The following is a 26,474-nucleotide window of genomic DNA, read 5'->3' on the forward strand; positions in this document are numbered from 1 at the left end:
AGACGGCCCTGCATTGAGAACAACATGCTCTGCTATGTTTGCTAAAAACTCTTCAATGCAGCCACACAGCTCGTCCGATATTCCGTAGGCTCTTACTTTGTTTATCAGGCGACAGTGCGGAACTGTATCGAACGCCTTCCGGAAGTCAAGGCAAATGGCATCTACCTGGGAGCCTGTATCTAATATTTTCTGGGTCTCATGAACAAATAAAGCGAGTTGGGTCTCACACGATCGCTGTTTCCGGAATCCATGTTGATTCCTACAGAGTAGATTCTGGGTTTCCGGAAATGACATGATACGCGAGCAAAAAACATGTTCTAAAATTCTACAACAGATCGATGTCAGAGATATAGGCCTACAGTTTTGCGCATCTCCTCGACGACCCTTCTTGAAAACTGCGACTACCTGTGCTCTTTTCCAATCATTTGTAACCTTCCGTTCCTCTAGAGACTTACAGTACACGGCTGTTAGAAGGGAGGCAAGTTCTTTCGCGTTCTCTGTGTAGAATCGAATTGGTATCCCGTCAGGTCCAGTGGACTTTCTCTGTTGAGTAATTTCAGTTACTTTTCTATTCCGTGGACACTTATTTCAATGTCAGCCATTTTTTTTGTTCGTGCGAGGATTTAGAGAAGGAACTGCAGTGCGGCCTTCCTCTGTGAAACAGCTCTGGAAAAAGGTGTTTAGTATTTCAGCTTTACGCATGTAATCCTCTGTTTCAATGCCATCATCATCCCGGAGTGTCTGGATATGCTGTTACGATCCACTTACTGATTTAACGTAAGACCAGAACTTCTTAGGATTTTCTGTCAAGTCGGTACATAGAATTTTACTTTCGAATTCACTGAACGCTTCACGGATAGCCCTCCTTACGCTAACTTTGACATTGTTTAGCTTCTGTTTGTATGAGAGGTTTTGGCTGTGTTTAAACTTGCAGTGAAGCTCTCTTTGCTTTCGCAGTAGTTTTCCTAACTTTGTTGTTGAACCACGGTGGGTTTTTCCCATCCCTCACAGTTTTACTCAGCACGTACCTGTCTAAAACGCATTTTACGGTTGCCTTGTACGTTCGCCATAAACACTCAACATCGTCAGTGTCAGATACCACTTATCTGTTAGGTAGTCTGAAATCTGCCTCCTATTACTCTTGCTAAATAGATAATCCTTCCTCCCTTTTATTTATTCATATTTACTTCCATATTCAGGGATGCTGCAACGGCCTCATGATCACTGATTCCCTGTTCTGCCCTTACAGAGTCGAAAAGTTCGGGTCTGTTTGTTATCAGTAGGTCCAAGATGTTATCTCCACGGGTCGGGTCTCTGTTTAATTGCTCGAGTTAATTTTCGGATAGTGCATTCAGTATACTGTCACTCGATGCTCTGTCCCTACCACCTGTCCTAAACATCTGAGTGTCACAGTCTATATCTAGTAACTTGAAAACTCCACCTAAGACTATTAAGTGCTGAGGAAATTTATGTGAAATGTGTTCCAGATTTTCTCTCAGTTGTTCTGCCACTAATGCTGCTGAGTCAGGAGGTCGGTAAAAGGAGCCAATTATTAACTTAGCTCGGTTGTTGAGTATAACCTCCACCCATAATAATTTATAGGAACTATCCACTTCTGTTTCACTACAGGATAAACTACTACTAACAGCGACAAACACGCCACCACCGGTTGCATGCAATCTATCCTTTCTGAACAGCGTCTGTGCCTTTGTAAATATTTCGTCAGAATTTCTCTCTGGCTTCAGCCAGCTTTCCGTACCTATAACGATTTCAGCTTCGGTGCTTCTTAATAGCGCTTGAAGTTTCGGTATTTTACCAACGCAGCTTCGACAGTTTACAATTACAATACCGATTGTTGGTTGGTCCCCGCATGTCCTGACTTTACCCCACACCATTTGAGGCTGTTGCCCTTTCTGTACTTGCACGAGGCCATCTAACCTAAAAAACCGCCCAGTCCACGCCACACAACTCCTGCTACCCGTGTAGCCTTCTGCTGGGTGTAGTGGACTCTTGACCTTTCCAGCGGAACCCGAAACCCCACCACCCTATGGCGCAAGTCGAGGAATCTGCAGCCCACACGGTCGCAGAACCGTCTCAGTCTCTGATTCAGACCCTCCACTCGGCTCTGTACCAAAGGTCCGCAGTCAGTCCTGTCGACGAGGCTGCAGATGGTGGCCTCTGCTTTCATCCCGCTTGCGAGACTGGCAGTCTTCACCAGATCAGATAGCCGCCGGAAGCCGGAGAGGATTTCCTCCGATCCATAGCCACACACATCATTGGTGCCGACATGCGCGACCACCTGCAGATGGGTGCACCCTGTACCCGTTATGGCATCCGGAAGGACCCTTTCCACATCTAGAATGACTCCCCCGGAGTGCACATTTGTTTCCTTACCCTCCCTTGCTGCCATATCCCTAAGGGACCCCATTACGCAGCTGACGTTGGAGCTCCCAGCTACCAGTCGCGCCACAAGGTTCTCTTTTGGGACCAACAGTGTTTAATATACAGGGTGGTCCATTGATAGTGACCGGGCCGAATATCTCACGAAATAAGCATCAAACGAAGAGACTACAAAGAAGGAAACTCGTGTAACTTGAAGGGGGAAACCAGATGGCGCTATGAGATGGCGCTGCCATACGTCAAACGGATATCAACTGTGTTTTTTTATACAGGAAAACCCATTTTTTATTACATGTTCGTGCAGTACGTAAAGAAATATGAATGTTTTAGTTGGACCACTTCTTTCGCTTTGTGATAGATGGCGCCGTAATAGACACAAACATACGGCTCACAATTTTAGACGAACAGTTGGTAACAGGTACGTTTTTTAAATTAAAATACAGAACGTAGGTAGAATTGAACACTTTTTTTCGGTTGTTCCAATGTGATGTATATACCTTTGTGGACTTTTCATTTCTGAGAACGCATGCTGTTACAGCGTGATTACCTGTAAATACCACATTGATGCAATAAATGCTCGAAATGATGTCCGTCAACCTCAATGCATTTGGCAATACGTGGAATATGAAAGGAAATCGACGTACCCTCCATACTGCAATGTGCAATGGCTTTCAGACAACATATATAGCTAGAGAAGTGTCATATTATTTGTTTCGCTCTCTTACAATGAGGTCGATATCTGTTCATAAACTATACATTTTTATTTAATTTTAAAGGAGAAGAAAGATCCTACTGATATTATGAAATAGCTTCCCCTGCTACCATCATGACAGGCACAGTAGGACTGTTCGATCGTTCTGACAGTGGAATATTATTTACGACAGCTCTTTCAGCACCACGTTGCCCCCCGGGAAATAATGTATACGGTTGGTGATATCGAGTGTAGCAATGTGAAATAGCGTTTCTCGAAGCAGCTTCCGACTGTGATAGCTTTTCTGTATTTCCGCTCAGATGTGCTAACGTGACAGATCGTGATTTTATTCTGCAGAGCAGTTATTCGGACAATAAACTGCCTCGCTTTTCATGTAGTCGGGAGAACTCGCGTCGTTATTTATACATGGAAGGAATTCTGGTTGGCCGGCACAAAATGAGTTCACAAACAATTGCGTGTCGAGTCACATTATGGAGCGTTTAACGTCTTCGATTTATAGTTATGGATGTCGGTTTTGTTTGGCCTTGGGGTATTGAAAATCTGTTTTTTCTGCTTTAGTCTTTTCATCAGCGAAACGCCCGATGTAAGTTTTATCTAAGTCAATACTCACAGCGGTATCGGATGATCAACCAATAAATCTTGATCATAAAGGGTATAGCTTGTCACGACTGTAATCTTGGAACGACACAGAATTTCTTTTACGGCATTTGACACTCTGCGTGTTCCTGTACTTAATTCGGTGCGACATGACACAGCGATTATGCACAAGGACCACCGTCCTGCTAGAGTGTGGTTGAAATTTCCACGCGACCATCATACCATTTCCCGAAATCACTTAACACCGAGATGATTTCATTAAAAAGCCCAGAGTCGACATCGTTTTCCATGTTTGTCCAGATGAGATTGAGCTTCGGCGATATACACCGTCATGCAAGAAGTTCGGAGATAGATTTTTATCTCCGGCGTATAAGTGAAGTCAGCGCAGTAGCTACACTGATAGCGTAACTATCTACTTTTTACAACATATGTTTATTCTACCAATTAGTGGATGTGGAGTGTCAAAGTTGTTATAATCGCAATGGAGCAACGTCTTTCAATTGTTACAGACATTCTCCAGAATGTTATTAGAAGAAAAGTGCGTGCAAAGTTTGTTCCACACTTCTTAGCTTCCGAATAAAAACAACGGTGTTTGATCTCGTGTCTCGAGTTGTGTGAAATCGGAAACACGTACAATTGCTTTCTGGAAAAAATAATTAAAGGTGACGAGACTTGATATTATCAATACGAACGCTGATGAATTAAAGCCACCATCCTACCCTCATTTAATTAATCCACTCTCGAAACATTTTGGACTGGTGGTTAGAAACAGCCGAGATATTACACTTCTCATTGCAGAACTATTTGGGTAATGTGTTGCAGTAACAGTGGCGTTGATAAACTTGACGAATTACACAATCTCAGTCATATACTCAGCAAAAGAGACAGAAATACACAGTAAAAAAAGAAAAGAAAGATCGAAACTCTAATAAAAAGTTGTGCGACTTAAGCGAAAGTCGGTAGGGGTGTTTCTACATCAACTTTCCCACCAGTCGCACATGAGTGGCGCTAGTAGGTGCTAATTACGTTCCCTTTAAATACACTCTTTAAAGGTCGTGTGCGTTAGTTACCTTAGAGATTTGACGTGGTGAGTTGATGTTAGTCAAAGACGCCATGATTAACACGTCACTGAGTTTCATGAAGGTTATGTAATAGAGCTACGAGGAGCTGGATGTTCCTTCTGCGACACTGCAGAAAGACTTAGCAGGTGTGTAGCCACTGTATATGACCGTTGGAAGCAGTGGTAACGACCGTGTACAGTTGTAAGAAGACAGGGCCGTGGATAGCCACGTGGCACTAGCAAGAGGAAAGAACATCGTGTTCATTATATGGCCCTGGCGCATTAGCAATTTGAGCAGTAGTTGGCTCCACAGCAACACAGTGAACTGTTAAAAGTGGGTTACTTCAAGAAAAGCTCTAAGTCACATGTCCTATCGTGTGCATTCCGCTGACCCAAAACCACGGCCATTTGCGACTTTAATTCTGTCAAGCGAGAGCTCATTGGAAGCCTGTTCTGTCTCGGTTACACTGATGGTCGTGTGTTGGTTAGGAGGAGCCCAGTTTAGGCCCGCAGCCAACCTGTCGGCGTGCAAGACACAATGGACCTACACCTGGAGTTATGGTATGGGGTGTGATTTCGTATGACAGCTGGAGCACTTGCGAGGATATCTCTCACAGCTCTGACTGCAAATTTGTATGTCAGTCTGGTGATTCGACCTGTTGTGTTGCCATTCACAAACAGCATGCCAAAGGTGTTTTCCAAAAGGATGTAGCTCGCCCACGTACCTGTGCTGGAACACCACACACTCCACAGAGCGTCGACATGTTGTCTTAGCCTAATCGATCACCAGGTCTGTCTCCAACAGAGCACGTATGGGGTTTCATCGGATGACAACTCAAATGTCATCCGTAAACAGCATTAAGCGTTCCTGTATTGGCTGACCAAGTGCAACAGGCATGGAAATCCATCATGCAAACCGACATCAGCACCTTTGCAAGTTCGCATGCCTACATTCAACATTCTGACGGATACAGCGGTTATTAATGTACCAGAATTTCATATTTGCAATGGCTTATCTCACGCATACCTTAACTAGTGATCTTGCAACGTTAGTCAGATAAATGTGTTACCTAGACGAAACTACTCCCGAAATTTCATTACTCTACACGAATTAGTCTTAGGTGCTGCGATTTTTTCTCCATCAGTGCATATAGACAAGTATTATATATTTTCAGCATAAGAGATAGCAATATACTATTAAATAATGAAAAACATTTATTAGGTGGGTAGGGGGTATAGTCGTCAAACTTTCACTAAAGTACGTTGCGAAGATTCTTATGGAAAATAAATTAGTTTGAACCGTAAACAGAAATGATCACAGATTTTATACTTTCGAACGATTATGTGAAAACTATATGCCAAAGATCACTTACAAAAGAGATTTTAATCTAAATCATATCTTAACTACACTCCTGGAAATGGAAAAAAGAACACATTGACACCGGTGTGTCAGACCCACCATACTTGCTCCGGACACTGCGAGAGGGCTGTACAACCAATGATCACACGCACGGCACAGCGGACACACCAGGAACCGCGGTGTTGGCCGTCGAATGGCGCTAGCTGCGCAGCATTTGTGCACCGCCGCCGTCAGTGTCAGCCAGTCTGCCGTGGCATACGGAGCTCCATCGCAGTCTTTAACACTGGTAGCATGCCGCGACAGCGTGGACGTGAACCGTATGTGCAGTTGACGGACTTTGAGCGAGGGCGTATAGTGGGCATGCGGGAGGCCGGGTGGACGTACTGCCGAATTGCTCAACACGTGGGGCGTGAGGTCTCCACAGTACATCGATGTTGTCGCCAGTGGTCGGCGGAAGGTGCACGTGCCCGTCGACCTGGGACCGGACCGCAGCGACGCACGGATGCACGCCAAGACCGTAGGATCCTACGCAGTGCCGTAGGGGACCGCACCGCCACTTCCCAGCAAATTAGGGACACTGTTGCTCCTGGGGTATCGGCGAGGACCATTCGCAACCGTCTCCATGAAGCTGGGCTACGGTCCCGCACACCGTTAGGCCGTCTTCCGCTCACGCCCCAACATCGTGCAGCCCGCCTCCAGTGGTGTCGTGACAGGCGTGAATGGAGGGACGAATGGAGACGTGTCGTCTTCAGCGATGAGAGTCACTTCTGCCTTGGTGTCAATGATGGTCGTATGCGTGTTTGGCGCCTTGCAGGTGAGCGCCACAATCAGGACTGCATACGACCGAGGCACACAGGGCCAACACCCGGCATCATGGTGTGGGGAGCGATCTCCTACACTGGCCGTACACCTCTGGTGATCGTCGAGAGGACACTGAATAGTGCACGGTACATCCAAACCGTCATCGAACCCATCGTTCTACCATTCCTAGACCGGCAAGGGAACTTGCTGTTCCAACAGGACAATGCACGTCCGCATGTATCCCGTGCCACCCAACGTGCTCTAGAAGGTGTAAGTCAACTACCCTGGCGAGCAAGATCTCCGGATCTGTCCCCCATTGAGCATGTTTGGGACTGGATGAAGGGTCGTCTCACGCGGTCTGCAGGTCCAGCACGAACGCTGGTCCAACTGAGGCGCCAGGTGGAAATGGCATGGCAAGCCGTTCCACAGGACTACATCCAGCATCTCTACGATCGTCTGCATGGGAGAATAGCAGCCTGCATTGCTGCGAAAGGTGGATATACACTGTACTAGTGCCGACATTGTGCATGCTCTGTTGCCTGTGTCTATGTACCTGTGGTTCTGTCAGTGTGATCATGTGATGTATCTGACCCCAGGAATGTGTCAATAAAGTTTTCCCTTCCTGGGACAATGAATTCATGGTGTTCTTATTTCAATTTCCAGGAGTGTATATATAGCCCGCCACATAAGGAATCTGGCCACTCATATAACTACATACGCACAGAAGGAATTCATATGAATATCTAAAAACGTTTTCAAATATTCTGTGAAACAAATATAACACGTACGGAGAAAAGTCGTATGACTCTGAAATAATTAATTCAATAAGAGTCACTCGGAAAGCACATTCTTCAATGCATTCCCTCGAAGGCTATCGAAAGTATATCGAGAAAATAATCTGTACAGTAAAAACTTATGTGGTTATAGAGCTCTAGCAATAAATAGAGAGTCGACAGTTTACTTACTGATGCAGTATGAAATATTCCAAATGGTACAAAGCGAGCGAGACGGCGGAGTGGTTAGTACACTGGACTCGCATTCGGAAGGTCGACGGTTCAATCCCGCGTCCGGCCATCCTGAGTTAGGTTTTCCGTGATTTCCCTAAATCTCTTCAGGCAAATGCCGGGATGGTTCCTTTGAAAAAGGGCATGGCCTACGTCCTTCCCTAATCCGATGAGACCGATGACCTGGCAGTTTGGTCTCCTTTCCCAAACAACCCCAACCCAACCCAAATGGTACAAATTACTCTGAGCACTATGGGACTTAACTGCTGCGGTCATCAGTCCCCTAGAACTTAGAACTACTTAAACCTAACTAAGCTAAGGACATCACTCACTTCCATGCCCGAGGCATGATTCGAACCTGCGACCGTAGCAGTCGCGCGGTTCCGGACTGAAATTCGGCCACTGCGTCCGGCCAATATTCCAACTAGATGTTTAATTGATTGTGGCACTATAGCCGAAACAAGATCTTTGTAAAGAAGAAGCATTACTAATCAAAACATAGAATATTTGTACCTTCTTATTCATCAGCAGTTGACATGCCTGGATGTAGAAAGAAGAAACTTAAATATTTCTAAACGTATGTAAAGGTACAAACAATCCTGTTGGAGGAACATCGGCAACTGAGCATTATACCAGAGGTTGAAATACCGCTGCAGTTGTAAAGTTCTTATATTGTCACACCACCGGTTTCGGGCTCCCTGTTCTGAGCTCATAGGTAGCACACGGCACCTAGTACCCGTCCACTGCGGCGCTCGGCGGACACAGCACCAATTTACGACACCTGAAGATGAGCTTATAAGAGCCCAAAACCCTGCCGAAATAAGTGTGATTAGTGCTGGAAAATTGTTGATTGTATTTATATGACGTAAGCGATAAAAGTGTTGTAGAGGAACTGCAGATCGTGTTGTAGTGTTTATTTGTATTCAAGTTCCAAGTCACTTCAATGTTAGTATAAAACGAACGTTTCATAAATGTAACCGCGTCTAATTGGCGCAGTTAATCGAGGTGTAGATTTCCGGTTGTTTCTATGAATGACATCAGAAAATTCGCATAAACCCTTTCCCATCTTGGCCCAAGTGAACTGCTTTTCTCTGCCTCCGCTGCCCTGGATATCGACGGAGTGGTAAACTGTAGCCCTGTCGCTCCTCTGCCTGAGGCGAAGGCTGGCAGCGAGCGAGCAACCCACGCAGCGTGGCGTGTGGCAGGTCACGAACACCCGCTACATCGTGGCAGGGTAGCTGCAGATAAGTGCATTATTTATAATCGGTTGGGGATTTACTATTCCATCAGCAGGAAACCTTTCTGAAGTAATGAGGGCGACCACGAAAACAACCGTTAGGTAACTGCGAAAGGGAGGGTAAAGAACAACTGAAATATCCTCTGCATCAAAAATGAATACTGGCACGCATCTGTTATTGCGTTGTTGACCGGAGGCAAAGACAATTACCTTCATTAATTACTTAAATAGAAATGAGTTTTTGATATAAAACGTTTATAAATCGGCGTACAGTACTTAAAATAATTTCTCCTAGTCCCTTATAGATTTCTAACCCTTACAGATAATGCTGAAAGTTTGCGATTGTCTAATTTTTGATAGCTATGAAAATACTTGTAAGTTTTGAAACAAAAAACGTGGCACGCACGCAACAGATAACAGGAGGCGAACTATTCTTGCATCAACTATGTATTCCATGCACCCGACGATCTTCGACCTAAATCTGATACGTGTTTTCATAACTGTTAAAAAAATTTAACATTCTCAAATTTTCTTGACTACCTGTGTGAGTCCAAAATCTGTGTGAAGCTAGAAGAAATTACTTTATATTTTCTAATCCAATTCAAAAACGTGCGATTTAAGATATTTATTTTCTGGTTTTTAATGTTGCGTGTGTGAAATTTTTCAATCTATTTCATACATTTTGATGAGATTACAAGAGAGACATGTAAATTTCAGGTTTATTTCGGTTTCTCCTCACCTGACTCGAATAATGACCTGTGTATTGCTTCCTACTACGTATCTCGCGAAAAGACCGTAAAAGTTAAAAATGAGGGATATTCGAACACATATGGAGGGTTACCAGTAAGCATTCTTCCCGGGATCCATTCAAGACAGGAACAGGAAGAAGGTGGAAGTAACTGTAATACGCAAAAAAATGGCTCTGAGCACCATGGGACTTAACAGCTGAGGTCATCAGTCCCCTAGAATTTAGAACTAATTAAACCTAACTAACCTAAGGACATCATACACATCCATTCCCGGGGCAGGATTCGCACCTGCGACCGTAGCGGTCCCGCGGTTCCAGACTGAAGCGCCTAGAACCGCTCGGCCACTTCGGCCAGTAGTAATACGCGAAGTGCCGTCCGCTAAATACAAGAGAAGAAAACGAGTTAATACTGCAGTGTCACCCAACTCGGAGCATTGTTGAAAGTTTCAAATCTCTGGCTCATTCGGAAATGACAGCAGTAAACAAAGTACCACCTCCAGCTGCAATCACACAAAAAAGCGAGTTAACACTGAATTGTCATCCAGTTCCGAGCTGTGTTGAAGGTTTCGAACAAATCTATAGCTCATGTGCATGTTAGTTTAAAATTAACTGTAAAATTTGTACTGAACAGACAGACAGGACAAGAAAGTGACTAATATGATCGTGTTGAAAAAAATGTCAGTAGCACACTTCACCAGACAGCAGACACGAAAGCGAGTTAATGTTGCATTTCTGAGCTACGTTGAAAGTTGCAAGTCTCTGTCTAGTTCATTGAGAAGATTAAAATCGATTGCAAGATTTGTGCCGAAGAGACAGGCAGTTAAGAAAGTGATATAATGAACACCTGTTAGAAGATACTTTTAAAAGTGAAATGTTATTCTAAGGCTATGATCGATCGAATTTCTACAGGAACAAGCATGTTTAACAGGGTGTGGGTCCATCTTTGGAACGCAACGCAGCAGCATTTTTGCGTGGGCTGGATTCGACAAGTCCGTGGTAGCTTCTGTTCCAGCGTAACGTAGAGCGCTGGCACGAAGATCAAGAGCGATACGGCAGAGAAGGCTGCGAGATGACGTCAGCCAAAGCACGCTGACTATGACGTCACCACGACAGGAGCGACCTCTACACGAAGATAATAAAAGCTACGCGCCGCCTAGCCTCGGCCGCACTAGAACAGCCGCCACTTGTGATCCATATCAATTACATGCATGAAAATTGTATATATCGAAGGACACTGACTAATTGCATGTCGCAGATTGCTTGCGACACCACCTTTTACATAAGCAAGTTAAGCATTGTCAACTCAGTTACTGTAATAAAAGACACGATTGTTAGAGTATATACACCAAATAGTTGCTTAAAATGAGTAATCTTTATTTACGAGAGTCTGTTTCGGGTTAATCACAATTTTCAAGTACCTGCAAGTACAATTTTGGTGAAAACATGTATGGGTGCCAGTGTCATTCATATTAAAGCTGTCTTGTACTTACGTCTAGATTGATATGGCGTTGGTTAATAAAATACTATCGCTGTTCATCTCTACAGTCTTTGTAAACATGTAGCATTGTAAGTGTGAAACTGTGAAACTGCTGTCACGTCGTAACTTACATTTAATTTCGACATCTTGACACCATTTACGATCTTGATAAAGCAGTGACAGTTACAAAACAGTGCACTAACGACGCAATGTGGACATCATATCAATCTAGACGTAAGTACAAGTCAGCTACTTTAATATGAATGACATTGGCACCCATACCTGTTGTCATCAAAATTGTAATTAAAGGTACCTAAAAATGGCGATTAAGCCGAATCAGACTGTCGTAAAGAAAGTAGCTTATCTGGTGTATCTACTGCAAGAATCATGTCGTTATCAGACATATCTTACACTGCTGGTCCCAAAGGCAAAAAATACTGTAATAAACTCCATTATTATGATTTCGTTGTTAGGTATCCGAGAAAACAGCTTGTGGGCATCTTATAAGAGAAGAGTGGGCAGCATCCCACAGTATCTGTGCGGCACAGTATGGCCATACTTTAGGTTATCAGAAGTACCTGACAAATATGAGATTATGAACAATCGATGCGCTCTGAATCCAAACTGGTTACGTCCTGAGAAGCAGACTGAAATAGTGCTTAAGTAGATAGCGTGCAGAAAGCAACCATCAGTTGAAAATGTAATTATTTTAATCTGTGTTTACGGTCTCAGATAACGTCAGGGGCACATGCAATCATAAGTTGTGCAACAGTGCCCTTGTGATGTACAAAACATATTATTGTAATAACAAAAAAATAATGGCCATACGTGCAAGTAACGGGCAACTCGCGCTACAGATTATTCCTGGCGGCGATCACGGGACCGTCTGCTTGACCACTGTGTACTCCATAGCTTATTTCTGGTATCCACTGGAAAGTGTGCTTTATCCAGCCTACTGACTATGGGTCGATCTTTCCGTAATCCGTCTGAGTCTCCTATTCAGGCTTAAGGGTGAGTGATTTTCCGATGATGGTAAGTGTCCTTCCATCATGCATTCGAAACAAACTTTTGAAAAATCCTGTAAGGAAGCAGCACTTTGCAGAGCATCTCTACTAGGTGGAGCGTGAAAGAGCCGTTAAAAATATCTGCATTCTGTTCGTGAGAGACGAGAGGTAATGTTTTCAGAGTGTTGAATCTTGGGAGCAAGTGGTTCTCAGTGATCAATAACGTTTTATTGACATTTGAGAAAGATTTGAATGAGTTTGTTGGCGAGGAGCCATGCGCAAGTCCGTCCCGGTGGGGAGGGTGGGAGGGTGGGAGGGATGTCGACCCCCACCGGCGGCTCGCTCGCTTCGGCACCAGGCTGTAGCTGGCCTGCCAGCCCGTCAGCCGTCCAGCCTGGCTGGCCCGGAGCTCGCGAGCCGCGGCTGGTACAGGCCCAGGCCGCGAAGCCATGTTGGTTCACCCATTGAAGGATCAAACGTTTCATGCACCATACCTAAGTCTATGTTATAAAGTAACACAGCTCGAGCTATTTTGCTGTAACATAAGCAGGCCCATCTTATTTTGACGTTACGTTCAAATTTGTGACAAAAAATAAGTTAAAGACTACACTCATGATAAACGTAGCTACCACAAAATATTTCAACTAGGTAGCAATCACACTGCGCAAGAAACTATTCTTCCTTGTAAGCACTCTAAAATAGATCTCAAAATAAGAAAATATGTATTCTCCCAAGATAAAAAACATTGAAAGAAAGCAGAGACAGATGCGCGGCGCGGGAGCGGCAGTTTCAAACGTGGCGCCTGACCCTGGTGCCACCTGACGTCACCAGTACTGCCACGGGCAATAGCTCTGCTAGCTGCCCGGGTCCACTTACGCACGCCCGGGCCACATTGGATCGATCTGATTGGCAGCTGATGATGTCATCATGCCTATATAAGCTAAAACCGTAACAGTCCCGGCAGCCACCCTCCCCCCCCCCCCCCCTACAAATTCTATAAGTCCCTCCAGATCCTTGAGCGTCATGCACTCCACCTCGCCTTCCATATCCGAGTCCCATCTCCCACGCGGATCCTCTATGACCTCATTCCTTTCCCCAATCAGCTCCTATTCCTCGAACATATACGCATACTCTACACCTCCCGCCACCTTGATCCCCCTCACCCCCTGGTTGCTCCTCTCCTCTCCCATTCCCGCCCCGTGTGTCTCCCCAGCCCTCCATCTCTACACCCTTCATCTCCTTTCCCAAGGTGGCTTCCACCAACTACCCCTCCCGGGTGATGCCCTCTCTCCCTCCAATCCCTCCTATCAACTCTGATCCTCACTCCCCCTCCTTTCCTCTGTCCTTTTCCCAGGCTCCCTCTCTCCCCCCTTCCAAGCCTCTTTTTTTTCCCCATCAAAATTCTCCCTACCTCCCTTCTCCCCCCCCCCCCTGCCGAGCCCTTTTGTATTCCCCTCCTCTGCCTTCCCCACTCCCTGTTGCGTCTGCCCAGCACCCCTCACCCCTCTTAAGGGTCCTCATCCTCCTTTCCCGCCCCCCTTCGCTTTTCCTCTCCTCCCCCCGCCCCCCACCTTTTTATTTTCCCATCGTCTGTCCAGTTTCCCCCCACCTGCTCTCGGCTGTGGTATGTCACATTCTTTTGTAAAGCCTGTTTTACTACAAATGTTATCTATATTGTTATGTTCTTTAATGATGTATTTTGTACCTTTGTTATTGTATTCTTATGTTATAAAATTGTAATTGACCCCAGTTCATCAATTCAAGTAACTTGTAATTACATTTCACTGCACACCTTTCTGTTGGTCATAGTATATGGACAATATGTGAGAAGTAGCGACTGTTAGTGTTTGCACATGTGTTGATAATTCAGCAAGGGACTGGTTATCAGCATTTCTGGTTCTAAGGACAATTCCAAAACTTTGTGCGTGCACAAGTGGTGGTTGATGGACTTGCTACATTCTCCGCAAGACTCTTCGATGGTGTTTGTGCACCTGCACAGTCGCAACAGATGGCTGCTGGCCGTCTCTACGAGAACTCCAGTGGGTCTGCACCTTTGATGACCCACCAATAGTATTATTTCTACAAGGACTACAGTGGGTATGCACCTCTGGTGGAACATCAATACCGTACTCTCTAACAACACTGCAGTGGGTCTGCTCTGTGATGACCTACCTACCAATATTCTTCAAAACTTCGATGGAGTCTGCTGTGGGTTTGCTCTGTTGTGGCCCATTACCTATCTGCATGTCACGAATCAGCACTGTCTTTCCGTTGGAAGGACAACACTACTTCTTCAAGACTGCATGGAAATCCACTACTTCCATGTGCATTTTCTTTTACTGCTCAGACTTTGAGAAAAACACTGCAATTTTACTGTGATGAATGATCAGGACTGTCTTTATGGACTGTGAGAAAATTTTAGTTTTGACGAACATTGTATCAATAAGTGTGTGCATATGATTTCTTTGTTATTGTAATTATGAAAAATTTTTCAAATCTGTATTGGCCACTGCCCAAAACAATTTGCAAAATTTTTTGTGGCTAGCATGGGGGCTATGTAAGTAGGCTGTTTACGTTTTCTTATTGGTAACGCCACGTAGCGCTCTGTATGAAAATCACTGGCTGTGCTGTGTGCAGTCTGTGGCTAGTTTGCATTGTTGTCTGCCATTGTAGTGTTGGGCTGTTGGCTGTTAACAGGGCGTTGCGTTGCGCAGTTGGAGGTGAGCCACCAGCAGTGGTGGATGTTGGGAGAGAAATGGCGGAGTTTTGAAATTTGTAAGACTAGATGTCATGAACTACTATATATATTATGACTATTAAGGTAAATGCATTGCTTGTTCTCTATTAAAATCTTTCATTTGCTAACTATGCCTATCAGTAGTTAGTGCCTTCCGTAGTTTGAATCTTTTATTTAGCTGGCAGTAGTGGCGCTCGCTGTATTGCAGTAGTTCAAGTAACGAAGATTTTTGTGAGGTAAGTGATTTGTGAAAGGTATGGGTTAATGTTAGTCAGGGCCATTCTTTTGTAGGGATTGCTGAAAGTCAGATTGCGTTGCGCTAAAAATATTGTGTGTCAGTTTAAGCAGAGTCATGTATAATTGTTCAAAGGGGACGTTTCATAATATAACAAATGGCAGCGTAACACGTTTCATTGTTCTTCCGTAGGCACTTACTGGTGTGGGACCTGTGCTTTACTGATATTCAGGTTGAGAGAGGCATTCAGGATTAACCGTAGTTCATGATGGGACTGAGCTACAACTGCCTCACCATCAGCGTACTGTACTGTCCAACAGTTAAGAGCACTCACCTGCCGGAGACGGTGCTGAGCCGCGTCTCCCCGGTGAGCCTGTGCCTGGCCTCGCAGCGGTAGGCGAGCGCGCCGTCCGCGTGCGTCACGTGCCGGATGTGCAGCTCCCCAGAGGCGAACACCGAGTACCGGCCGCCTGCAACAACAAGTCACCCATGTCAAGATTTATGCATATTTTTCAAAGAAATGATCTTCTTTTAAGCTCTCATGGTCACTTTAGAATGAAACAAATGGGAAATGCAGAGCTACCCAGTCGAAATGGCTGCATTGAAAATGTGAAGAAATCGGAAAAGGAAATGTGATTGTCTGAAGACTAACGCAGCATACAGAGGAGTCAAAACAATATCTGCTGAAATTATAGGCAAGGGTGGTAACATTAAGAGTGTAATGGAATCCCACTGTTGAATGTAGAGGAGAGATCGAATGCGTGGAAGGAGTACATTTGAGCCCTCTGTGATGACGCGATAGACGCAGAAACAGGAATCGACAAATAAGCGGTGAGGAATCCGGTATTCTAACGAGAATTTAAAAGTGCTCTGGACAACTTAAAGTCAAATAAGTCATAATGGATACAGAACATTCCACTGCAATTTCTAAAATCATTGGGGGAAGTGGCAACGAAACGACTCTCACGTTGGTGAGTAGAATGTATCACACTGGAGATGTACCATCTGACTTTCGGAGAAACATCACCCACACGATTCCGAGGATAGCATGAGCCGACAAGTGCGTGAATTATCGCACAATCGGCTTAACAGTTCATGCATCCAATTTGCTGAAATGAATAATATACAGAAAAATGGAAAAGAAAAATTGAAGATCTGTTAGATGACCATCAATTTGTCTTTAGGAAGGATAAAAGTACTAAAGGAACAGTTCTGACATTGCGGGTGATAACGGAAGCAAGAATGAGGAAAAATGAGAAGCGTCTATGGGATTCGTCGATCTCGTAAAACGGCGCAGTTCAAAGAAGCAGTGACGAAAATGAAAGAAAGGTTCGAGAGTGAGATTTAAATTCAAGGTGAAAGGATATCAGTCGTAAGATTTGCAGATGATATTGCTGTCCGCAGTGAATGTGAAGAAGAATTACTAGATCTGCTGAGTGAAATTGTAAGTAAGCTGTTTAGGTTTTGATGTTGGTAACACCATGAAGTGCTCTGTATGAAAATCGCTGACTGCGCTGTGTAGTGTGTGGCTGGTTGGACTCTTTGTTGGAATATTCGCTAGTGTAGCGTTGGGCAGTTGGATGTGAACATGGGCAGTTGGAAGTGAGCGGCCAGCAGTGGTGGATGTGGGGGGAGAGATGCCAACTTTTTGAGGGGTACTATGATCGGACGATCTGGACGTGTGTCCGTCAGAAGAAGGAAATTTGGACTGGATTTCATGAACTGATATATGACTTTTGAACACAATGAAGGTAAATACATTGTTTGTTATCCATCAAAATCTTTCATATACTAACTATACCTATCAGCAGTCAATGCCTTCAGTAGTTAGAATCTTTTATTTAGCTGGTATTGGCGCTAGCTGTATTGCAGTAGTTCGAGTAACGAAGATTTTTGTGAGGTAAGTGATTTATGAAAGGTATAGGTTATTGTTAGTCAGGGCCACTCTTTTGTAGGGATTATTGAAAGTCAGATTGATTTGTGCTAAATTATTGTGTCAGATTAGTGATGATCAGAAGAAGTAAAGAGAGAACTGTCTGAGTACGCTCAGTTTTGCTCAGCTGTTTGAAAATCAAATAACGTAAGAGTTTTTCTAGCTCTGTCATTCTTCACATACAAAGGGGATGTTTCAAAATGAATTATCTAATGAGCAGAGAACATAGACTGAGAGTAAAACGAACGAAGACGAAATTAATGAGAATAGTGTAAATGAAAACAGCGAGAAAATTAACATCAGAAATGGTGATCACGAAGTTGTTGAGGTTAAGGAACTCGTGCTGCGCTGGTAGAAAAATAACCTATAATGGACGGAGCAATGAGACATAAAAAGCAGACTAAAACTAGCAGATATGGCATTCGTCACCAATAGAATTTTACTGGTATCAAATTTTGGCATTAGGTTGAGGAAGAAGTAAGTGGTACTGTGTTTGCAATACAGCATTCCGTGGCAGTAAGATATATGTTGTTGGGAAACCGGAAAAGAAGAGAATCGAAACACTTGTGATGTGATGGTTAGGTTCACTGATACGGATGGAGATTCTCCGCAGAATCTGTGAGGAAAGTAGTCTATGGAAGACGTTGACAAGCAAATGGTCTTCCATTAAGACGTCCGAGAATAACTTCCATGGCCCTACAGGGAGTTTTAGAGGGCAAAAGCCACAAAGGAAGATGGAGATTGAATAACTGGGGATGTAGTTACAAGTGCTACTCTAAGATGAAAATGTTGGCTCAGAAGAAGAATTCCTGGCGGCCTCCTTAAAAAAGATCACAATCTGAAAAAAGACCACGATCATTCCGCTGTGATATTCTTTAGAATTCTACTGGTGTCCCTGGACGGCTAAACACTGATGGAAAACAGTGTCGCTTTCATTTACAGCAGGCTACTTTCCGGCGCTTTTCTAGAAAAATGGAGTTAAGGAGTAATGATTTTCGTGATGTCATTAGTTGATCGTCGTCAGTGGGCAAATATTGAAATCAGATACTAAACCAAATGTTGCGTATAAATGTCTTTTATTGACGTGTTTCACTCGACAGACGCGAACATCTGCAGAAATATATTAGCCGAGGGTCACATGTTGCATACGGCTTATGGCTACTCTAGGCTTCCATTTCTAAAGGTTGCTGTTTCCTCTGCAGGTGACGCCTGCGCTCGCTAAATATTGTTGTTATAGTGTCACAAGGGCGGTTAACGGTTGTTGCTGGTGGTCTTCGCATGAAGTGGCGCGCCAACAAACATTTATAAGCGGAAGCGACACCGATTCCTGACAGTTCAATAAATAGTTCAAATGTCTCTGAGCACTATGGGACTTAACTTCTGAGGTCATCGGTCCCCTAGAACGTAGAACTACTTAAACCTAACTAACCTAAGGACAACACACACACTCATGCCCGAGGCAGGATTCGATGGTGGTGGTGGTTAGTGTTTAACGTCCCGTCGACAACGAGGTAATTAGAGACGGAGCGCAAGCTCGGGTTAGGCAAGGACTGGGAAGGAAATCGGCCGTGCTTTTTCAAAGGAACCATCCCGGCATTTTCCTGAAACAATTTAGGGAAATCACGGAAAACGTAAATCAGGATGGCTGGAGACGGGATTGAACCGTCGTCTTCCCGAATGCTACCACTGGTCCACTTCGCTCGACAGGATTCGAACCTGCGACCTTAGCGGTCACGCGGTTCCAGACTGCAGCGCCTAGAACCTCTTGGCCACCCCAGCGGGCTTCCTGACAGTCTAACATTTTGCGTGGTGTCTGTTGTTCTATGTCGTGTGTGCCTACCACTTTCGCGCAACGACGCTCTGAGCGTGTTTTTTTAGGGAATTGACTAGTTTAAACCTGGGACCTGTTGCTGCTAAGGAGACGCCAGGCCACACATGACATGTAGAGCTCAGAAGAGTTCAGTGAGACTAGCGATGATATAACCAAATACTTAATGATTTCAGCGTCAGAGCCACTGCACTCCCTGTAAAAGAATCTTAATACTAATTAAATTTAGTGGAAGGGGTTCAAGGCTTTCCTATTTTTAGTTAGCTGGTAAAATAACGTCGAAAAAGCAGTTAAGTTTACCATTGAAAATTTTATTATACTCACAAAACATTGTTTATAAATTGCACTATTGACAAAAGGAAATGTTTTAATACAGGATGATAAAAACCAACTGCGTTCAACAAAAATGTGAACGAATATTCCCTGAATGGGTTTCCAAGTTCTACAATGGATCGAAGGATGACCTATGCCATATCACATCTATAATCTAGGTTTAAATTAAGTTTCACAAAAGAGCAAACTATCAAAATGGTCTACAGTGATCCTCAATTATCTTTAATTACTTATCTAATTTGTCGTAAATTACATTGGCTGATGTGGCTTCTCAATAACTACATAACAGAAAAATCATCATTTTTAAGATTTTTACTTCGAGTGGCAAATGTTAACACCATGAGCTTTAATTGACGATCGACACTAGTATTACGCAAAAAGGGGGTGTAACAGATGAGACTTCTGCAGTTCTGAGTGAAGCTTTATGCGCAGTTATGTGGCATCGCGTGCATTCATTACCTTGTCGGTGTTCGTCAGGGGGGCGGCGGCCGGCGCAGCAGCCATCCAGCTCGCCGTCTCGGAACTAATTCTTCTTCTCCTTACTACAATTTACCGAAGTTGGTTAAAAAAAAAAACTATCTGGCTGTGTTTTCATCTGACCAGTCAGGGTCTCAATGTTAGCCTTAAGCTCCGCCTACAAAAATTCTGTCTATCGAATGAGAAACGTTATACTTTTCGTGGTGGGGCAATGTTTTTAAAGTTTGCAATGTAACAGAGACGCTAAAAAGTATCACGCAAAAACTTGCGGCTGGTGTAGCCCTTTTAGTGTTATTGTAAGATCTATACTGTTCTTCTGGAGGACTCTAGCTTTTAACATGGGTTGTGGGTGGTCCTGGTGGTTACCTGGAGACGTGGGTGTCTGCCCCTTATCGTAGGGCCTTCTAGCTTAACACGGTTCTGTTCTCGGCTTCTGTTCTCGTTTCTCCCCTCTGTCTCCGCGTGGGAAGGTATGACATCCATATAGGCACTCTTGCGATAGTCTGTGGCATTCCATTTGCTCACTCATTACTCGTATTACTTTGGTTAATTTAATGTCACGATTTATTCGGAGCTATGTGACATACTACTGCATTTGCTTATCATGTCAGGGTTTTCATGGAAGGTGTTGGATTTGCCTGACACCTTACAACAGTGTTAAGTCAGCTAGGCACCAGCAGGATCTTGAAGTAGATTCCACGCAAGGGATCGAAAAACCGAGAGCTGAAGAAGTCTGATGAGGCACATGCACACATCCTTACGACTCAGAGATCTTACCATAAAATACGATTCTTTGTTGAACATTACATATTGTTAATGAAAGGAATTATTGAAATGTGGGCTGTCTTAGCAATGAGTTTCACTATTGCTTATTTCCGTTTAGTTAATTCCTATCCAATCCAAATCAAACACATCCAAGCTATACAACACAGCTTCACTCCCAGTGAGTAGTCCACTACACAAGATATTAGATTATTACCATTCCCCACTCTAAAAGTCAAATATGAGTTCGGTTTTGCTGTTCTATCACTCTTGATCGTAAAACCGTAGCCTAAGAAGTTTAACAATGCTTAATGACCGCTAAGCAGCCATTCGAAGCGTGCATATTTGGTTCCACAAAGACTTGCCCTATGGTTAATAATAAGTGGCAGTGCAAAAATATTCACTGTTCAATATTGTAATGGTATTTCAACAACCCCCCCCCCTCTCTCTCTCTCTCTCTCTCTCTCTCTCTCTCTCTCTCTCTCTCTCTCTCTCTCGCTCTTTCTCGGCAGGCTCTACGAAACCGACCGACAGCCATGTCATCTTCAGCCAACAGGCGTCACTGTATGCGAATATGGAGGGCCATGGTGTCATCACACCGCTCTCGCAAACGTTGCCAGGTCCTTGACTTCTCAGTCAAGTAGCTCCTCAATTGGCCTCAAAAGGTCTGAGTGCACCCCGCTTGCAGACAGAGCTCGGCAGATCTGAATGGTCCCCCATGCAAGCACTGGCCAAGACAGACAGCGCTTAACTTTGGTGATGCGATGGGAACCAGTGTTACCACTGCGGCAAGACCTTTGACATTTCAGCAACCACTCACTTTTCACTAACGAGGAAAATCGTGCGAAACTACCAGCGATGCCATTTAGCAGCGGTGGCTACTTGTATTGAAAATACACGTCTGCTATTTGTGTATGTCAAGTACATCTGTCAGGGTGCAGTACATACGAAGAAAAACACTCGAAGATGGTATATTGCACTGTAACATTCAGTAGTCATTTGTTGGTAATGTTATGCATTCATTTTATGTTTTAATAGAATCTGATGAGGACAGTGGTCGAAATAGTCGTTAAAGAAATTAAAATTGTGATCTTGACTGAACAAAGTAATAAAACAGAAAAAAACTTGCGGGCTCTTAAACTGACATTATACTTTCAACTGATAGTTTTATTTTTCATCTGCCAGGGATAACTTTAGATTAATGCCAATGACAAAATGCGAGCTGTATCTCTTCTAAAGGTTTAACAAACTCATCATGCTCACTAAAAGTTAAATGCCAGTCTATTTCGTAACAATTCAACCTTCTTCAGACACAGGTTTTGGTAGGTGAGGCATAGACAAGAATATTATTACACTTCGGGTGCGTTAAAGCCTGCTGTCACCCTATGAACGACTTCCTCATACATACGAATCACTTCAAGAAACTTACGTGTTAATACGATCGAACAAAGACTGTGATAACAGATTGCCTCAACAAGCACTGAACAAATGTAGCATATGTAGCCCAAACGATTCGTATCCATAATGACTGTTGCGTTTTGGGAACATGATCGCTGTGACACCGCTGACATATAGCGCTTTCTCAAGTAGTTTAACCTGCTGGTGAAGAATTACAAGTTACAAACGGAGGAGATTAAAAAGAAGAGGACCAGATAGATGAATATTCCATGGACGCCAGCATATTCGTATACATTTGATATAAAGCATCGTTACAATACACTGTCATAAGTCAGAGTTACGTTAGTAATCATTTTAATCGAGTTTACTTTTTTCTTTTGCCGTTACTGATAAAATTTCTTATTTGCCCTACGTCCTGGGGAAAGTACATCCTTTCAGGAACGACAAAGATTGGGGTGTTCCATATTAATTTCCATCGCAAGCCACGTTGCAATGAACGAAAAAAACTACTTGTGGATCTGAACTACTTTCAATTTCATTCCGAATCGCGATGGAATTACGGAGTTTTCGTAGACCTAACGTGATAAATTTCCCATTTAGCTGAAAAAGTAACGCAATCCTTTTTTGTATGGGTGACCGTACGTTAAAGCGAAAATACGGGTAGTCTGTAGCAATAAGGGACACGCAGACTGCGGGAACAAAAACCGGCTTCATACTGTGGGCGCTGGCTGTATCTCAAATTACATATCCAGGCGACTGGTATGTCATGACAGAAGTGCTTTCATACATTTTCCTTTGTGGAGCGATCGTTTGTGACAGTTTATTAAGCACGAGTTTTTAAACTGATATGCCGCAAGAAATACTCACAAAACGTAACTCTGGTCGGCCGAACAACGATTGCAGATCGCCAGGAATGTGAACAAAATGGCTAAAAGGTATCCCCGGAGGCGAAATAACGAAAAGCAAAGATAACTAACTGTCATGTCGAGATTCAACATCACTGCTGAAGTTAAAGAGTCCACAATGGAATGATAATTAAAAAATTGTTGAAGGCAGACTGTAAGATAAGGGCAGTACTATGAGGTAATTTTATCAAAGCTGATAAAAAAGTAATAATTTAACTGTAGGGTTCTAGTAAATACAGGGTGTGACGGGTACAAGTCCAGATATTTCTTATTTGTGACTGAGGACGTTGTACTGGACAACATTACACCACTACTTATGTCACTTGCAGAAAATAATTATAGTTATTGGGAGTAATTTTAGGTTGATTAGTACCTCCAAGTCCATGTGGCAAGAGAAAGCCATTAATTATATTGAGTCGCGTTGCGGCTCGTGTGGTGCCGTTGGTAGTATTTAGTATATTAAGAATTTGCTATCCAGGCCTTCAGCAGTCAAATTGGTTTTTGAGTTATTACTGTTGGGGCCTCCAGCCAACAATAATTTGAATTTTTTGGTCAATAAGGCCTTCAGCCGTCAGTGCAACTTTCTTAAGAAGTTTTTTGTTATATATTGTGTCTTGACAGTCAATTTTTGATAGTTGTTCCTTATTGTCAACCTTATTTGCAACTGTTTCCTAATAAAGTATACGTGATTTTTTTTAAAGAAAACTGAGCAACCAACAGTAACTGAGTACGGCCCCGTCCACACGGAATTCTGCTATTCCCTAAGCCCCAGGTCTCGTAGATAAGTGAATCCTCAGCTATGGTGCGTTTTCTGTAAATTAAAGGTGGAGGGTGGGGGGTGGAAAAGGAAAGTAAAGGGAAGTAATTATTGATGCTAGCTGCATCGACACTTTATGTAGAACCACCGGTGACGAGCTGTACCTTTTTTAGATTGAAGTCAGCTGATAGGTATTCCTGCTTAAGTGAAGCCTGTCTAACTAAGAAACCACTTTCAACAAAGCTTAGGTATCAGATTGATGAGGGAATTAGTATATTTCATCAAAATATACAGGGTATTAGAGATAAAATCAGTGAACTGCTTATAGATGTTGACTCTGAAATTATTGGTATATCTGAACACTTCTTAAATAAGGAGATAATTCAGAGGCTTCCTTTACCAGGATACAGGTTGGCTGGCAGCTTATCTAGGAGCTCTTTGCGGTGTGGGGTAGTAGTCATGTATGTGAAAAACGGTATCCTATTTGAGTCAATTGATGTTTCAAAGTACTGCACTGAAAAAGTGTTTGAATGTTGTGCAGGTGTGGTTAAATTTAGTGGAGCTAAACTTCTTACTATTGTTATTTATAGATCCCCAGACTTCGAGTTCATAACATTTTTGCTAAAGCTAGATGAGGTTTTTGGTTCACTTTATGGGAAATACAAAAAGTTAGTTATATGTGGTGACTTCAATATTAATTGTATAAGTGACTGTGCAAGGAAAAGGATGCTTGTAGAACTCCTTAATTCATATAATCTTATGCAAACCGTATTCTTTCCAACGAGAGTGCAAGGGAACAGTAGAACAACCACGGACAATATTTTTGTTCATTCCTCATTACTGGAAGGGCATTCTGTTAGCAAAAAGGTGAATGGCTTTTAGATTATGATGCACAAATTTTAACTCTAAAAGATTTTTGTGCTGCATCACGTGTTAAATATAGTCATTAGCTGTTTAGGAAAGCAGATTCAGTTGCTGTAGAGACATTTGTAAACCTCATCAAGGAACAAGAGTGGCAAGCTGTTTATAGCTCTGACACAGTAGACGATAAATATAATGTTTTTCTCAAGACTTTTGTAATGCTCTTTGAAAGTTGCTTTCCGTTAGAACGTTCAAAACAGGGTGCTAGCACAAACAGGCAGCCTGGGTGGCTGACTAGAGGGATGAGAATATCCTGTAGAACAAAGTGGCAATTATATCAAAACATTAGAAACAGTCACAATCTAAATGCAGCAGCCCATTGCAAACAGTATTGTAAGGTGGTTAAAAAAGTTATTAGGAAGGCAAAAAGTATGTGGTATGCAGATAGAATAGCTAAGTCTCAGGATAAAAATAAAACCATATGGTCAGTCGTAAAGGAAGTGGCTCGTCTGCAGAGACAGGTTGAGAATATAGAATCAGTGCGTAGTGGGAATGTCCGTGTTACTGATAAGTCGCATATATGTACAGTATTTAATAATCACTTTCTGAATAAAGCAGGTGAACTAAATAGAAACCTAGTCCCAACAGGGAATCATATAGCGCTCGTAGAAAAAAGTGTTCCGAGACTGTTACCTGAAATGCTCCTCCATGATACTGACAAGAGGGAGACTGAGTTAATAATTAAATCACTGAAGACCAAGAACTCTCACGGATATGACGGGGTATCTAGCAGAATACTGAAGTATTGTTCCATGTATGTTAGCCCAGTACTTAGCCATATCTGTAACTTTTCCTTTAGGAGTGGTCAGTTTCCTGACCGATTAAAGTACTTGGTAGTGACGCCACTTTATAAAAAGCTAGACAGGGATAATATTGACAATTATGGACATATTTCTATGCCATCGGTGTTTGCTAAAGTTATCGAGAAGGTTGTATATACAAGGTTACTGGAGCATTTAAATTCACATAATTTGCTGTCAAATGTACAGTTTGGTTTTAGAAATGGCTTAACAACTGAAAATGCTATATTCTCTTTTCTCTGTGAGGTTTTGGACGGATTAAATAAAGGTTGCAAACGTTAGGTGTTTTCTTTGATTTAACGAAGGCTTTTGACTGTGTTGACCGCAAAATATTACTGCAGAAGCTGGACCATTATGGAGTAAGGGAAGTAGCTTACAATTGGTTGGCCTCTTACTTTAAGAGCAGAAAGCAGATGTTAATTCTCCGCAATATTGAGAGTGGTAGTGATGTTCAGTCCCAATGGGGCACTGTTAAGTGGGGCGTTCTCCAAGGGTCGGTGCTGGAGCCACTGCTGTTTCTTATTTATATAAATGATATGCCTTCCAGTATTACAGGTGATTCAAAAATATTTCTGTTTGCTGATGACACCAGCTTGGTAGTGAAGGATCTTGTGTGTAATATTGAAACATTATCAAATAATGTAGTTCATGAAATAAGTTCATTTCTTGTGGAAAATAATTTGATGCTAAATCACAGTAAGACTCAGTTTTTATAGTTTCTAGCTCACAATTCAACAAGAACTGATATTTTAATCAGACAGAATGGGAATATTATAAGCGATACGGAAAAGTTCAAGTTCCTAGGCGTTCGGATAGATAGTAAGCTGTTGTGGAATGCCCATGTTCAGGATCTTGTTCAGAAACTAAATTCCGTTTTATTTATCATTAGAACAGTATCTGAAATAAGTGACATTTCTACACGAAAAGTAGTCTACTTCGCATATTTTCATACGCTTATGTCTTATGGTATTATTTTTTGGGGTAATTC

General features: G+C 43.0%; 1 protein-coding gene across 1 annotated transcript in view; it reads right to left on the reverse strand.

The window, feature by feature from the left end:
* The window catches only part of LOC126335919 (Down syndrome cell adhesion molecule-like protein Dscam2), a 627,039-nt gene that overhangs the window by 388,925 nt on the left and 211,640 nt on the right, over positions 1-26,474 (reverse strand). The window contains exon 5 of the mRNA XM_049999393.1: positions 15,707-15,842. Within this exon, the coding sequence (XP_049855350.1) occupies positions 15,707-15,842 (136 nt within the window). The remainder of the gene's footprint in view (positions 1-15,706; positions 15,843-26,474) is intronic.

The sequence above is a fragment of the Schistocerca gregaria genome, chromosome 2 (assembly GCF_023897955.1).
Source record: "Schistocerca gregaria isolate iqSchGreg1 chromosome 2, iqSchGreg1.2, whole genome shotgun sequence".
Classification (NCBI taxonomy): Eukaryota; Metazoa; Arthropoda; class Insecta; order Orthoptera; family Acrididae; genus Schistocerca; species Schistocerca gregaria.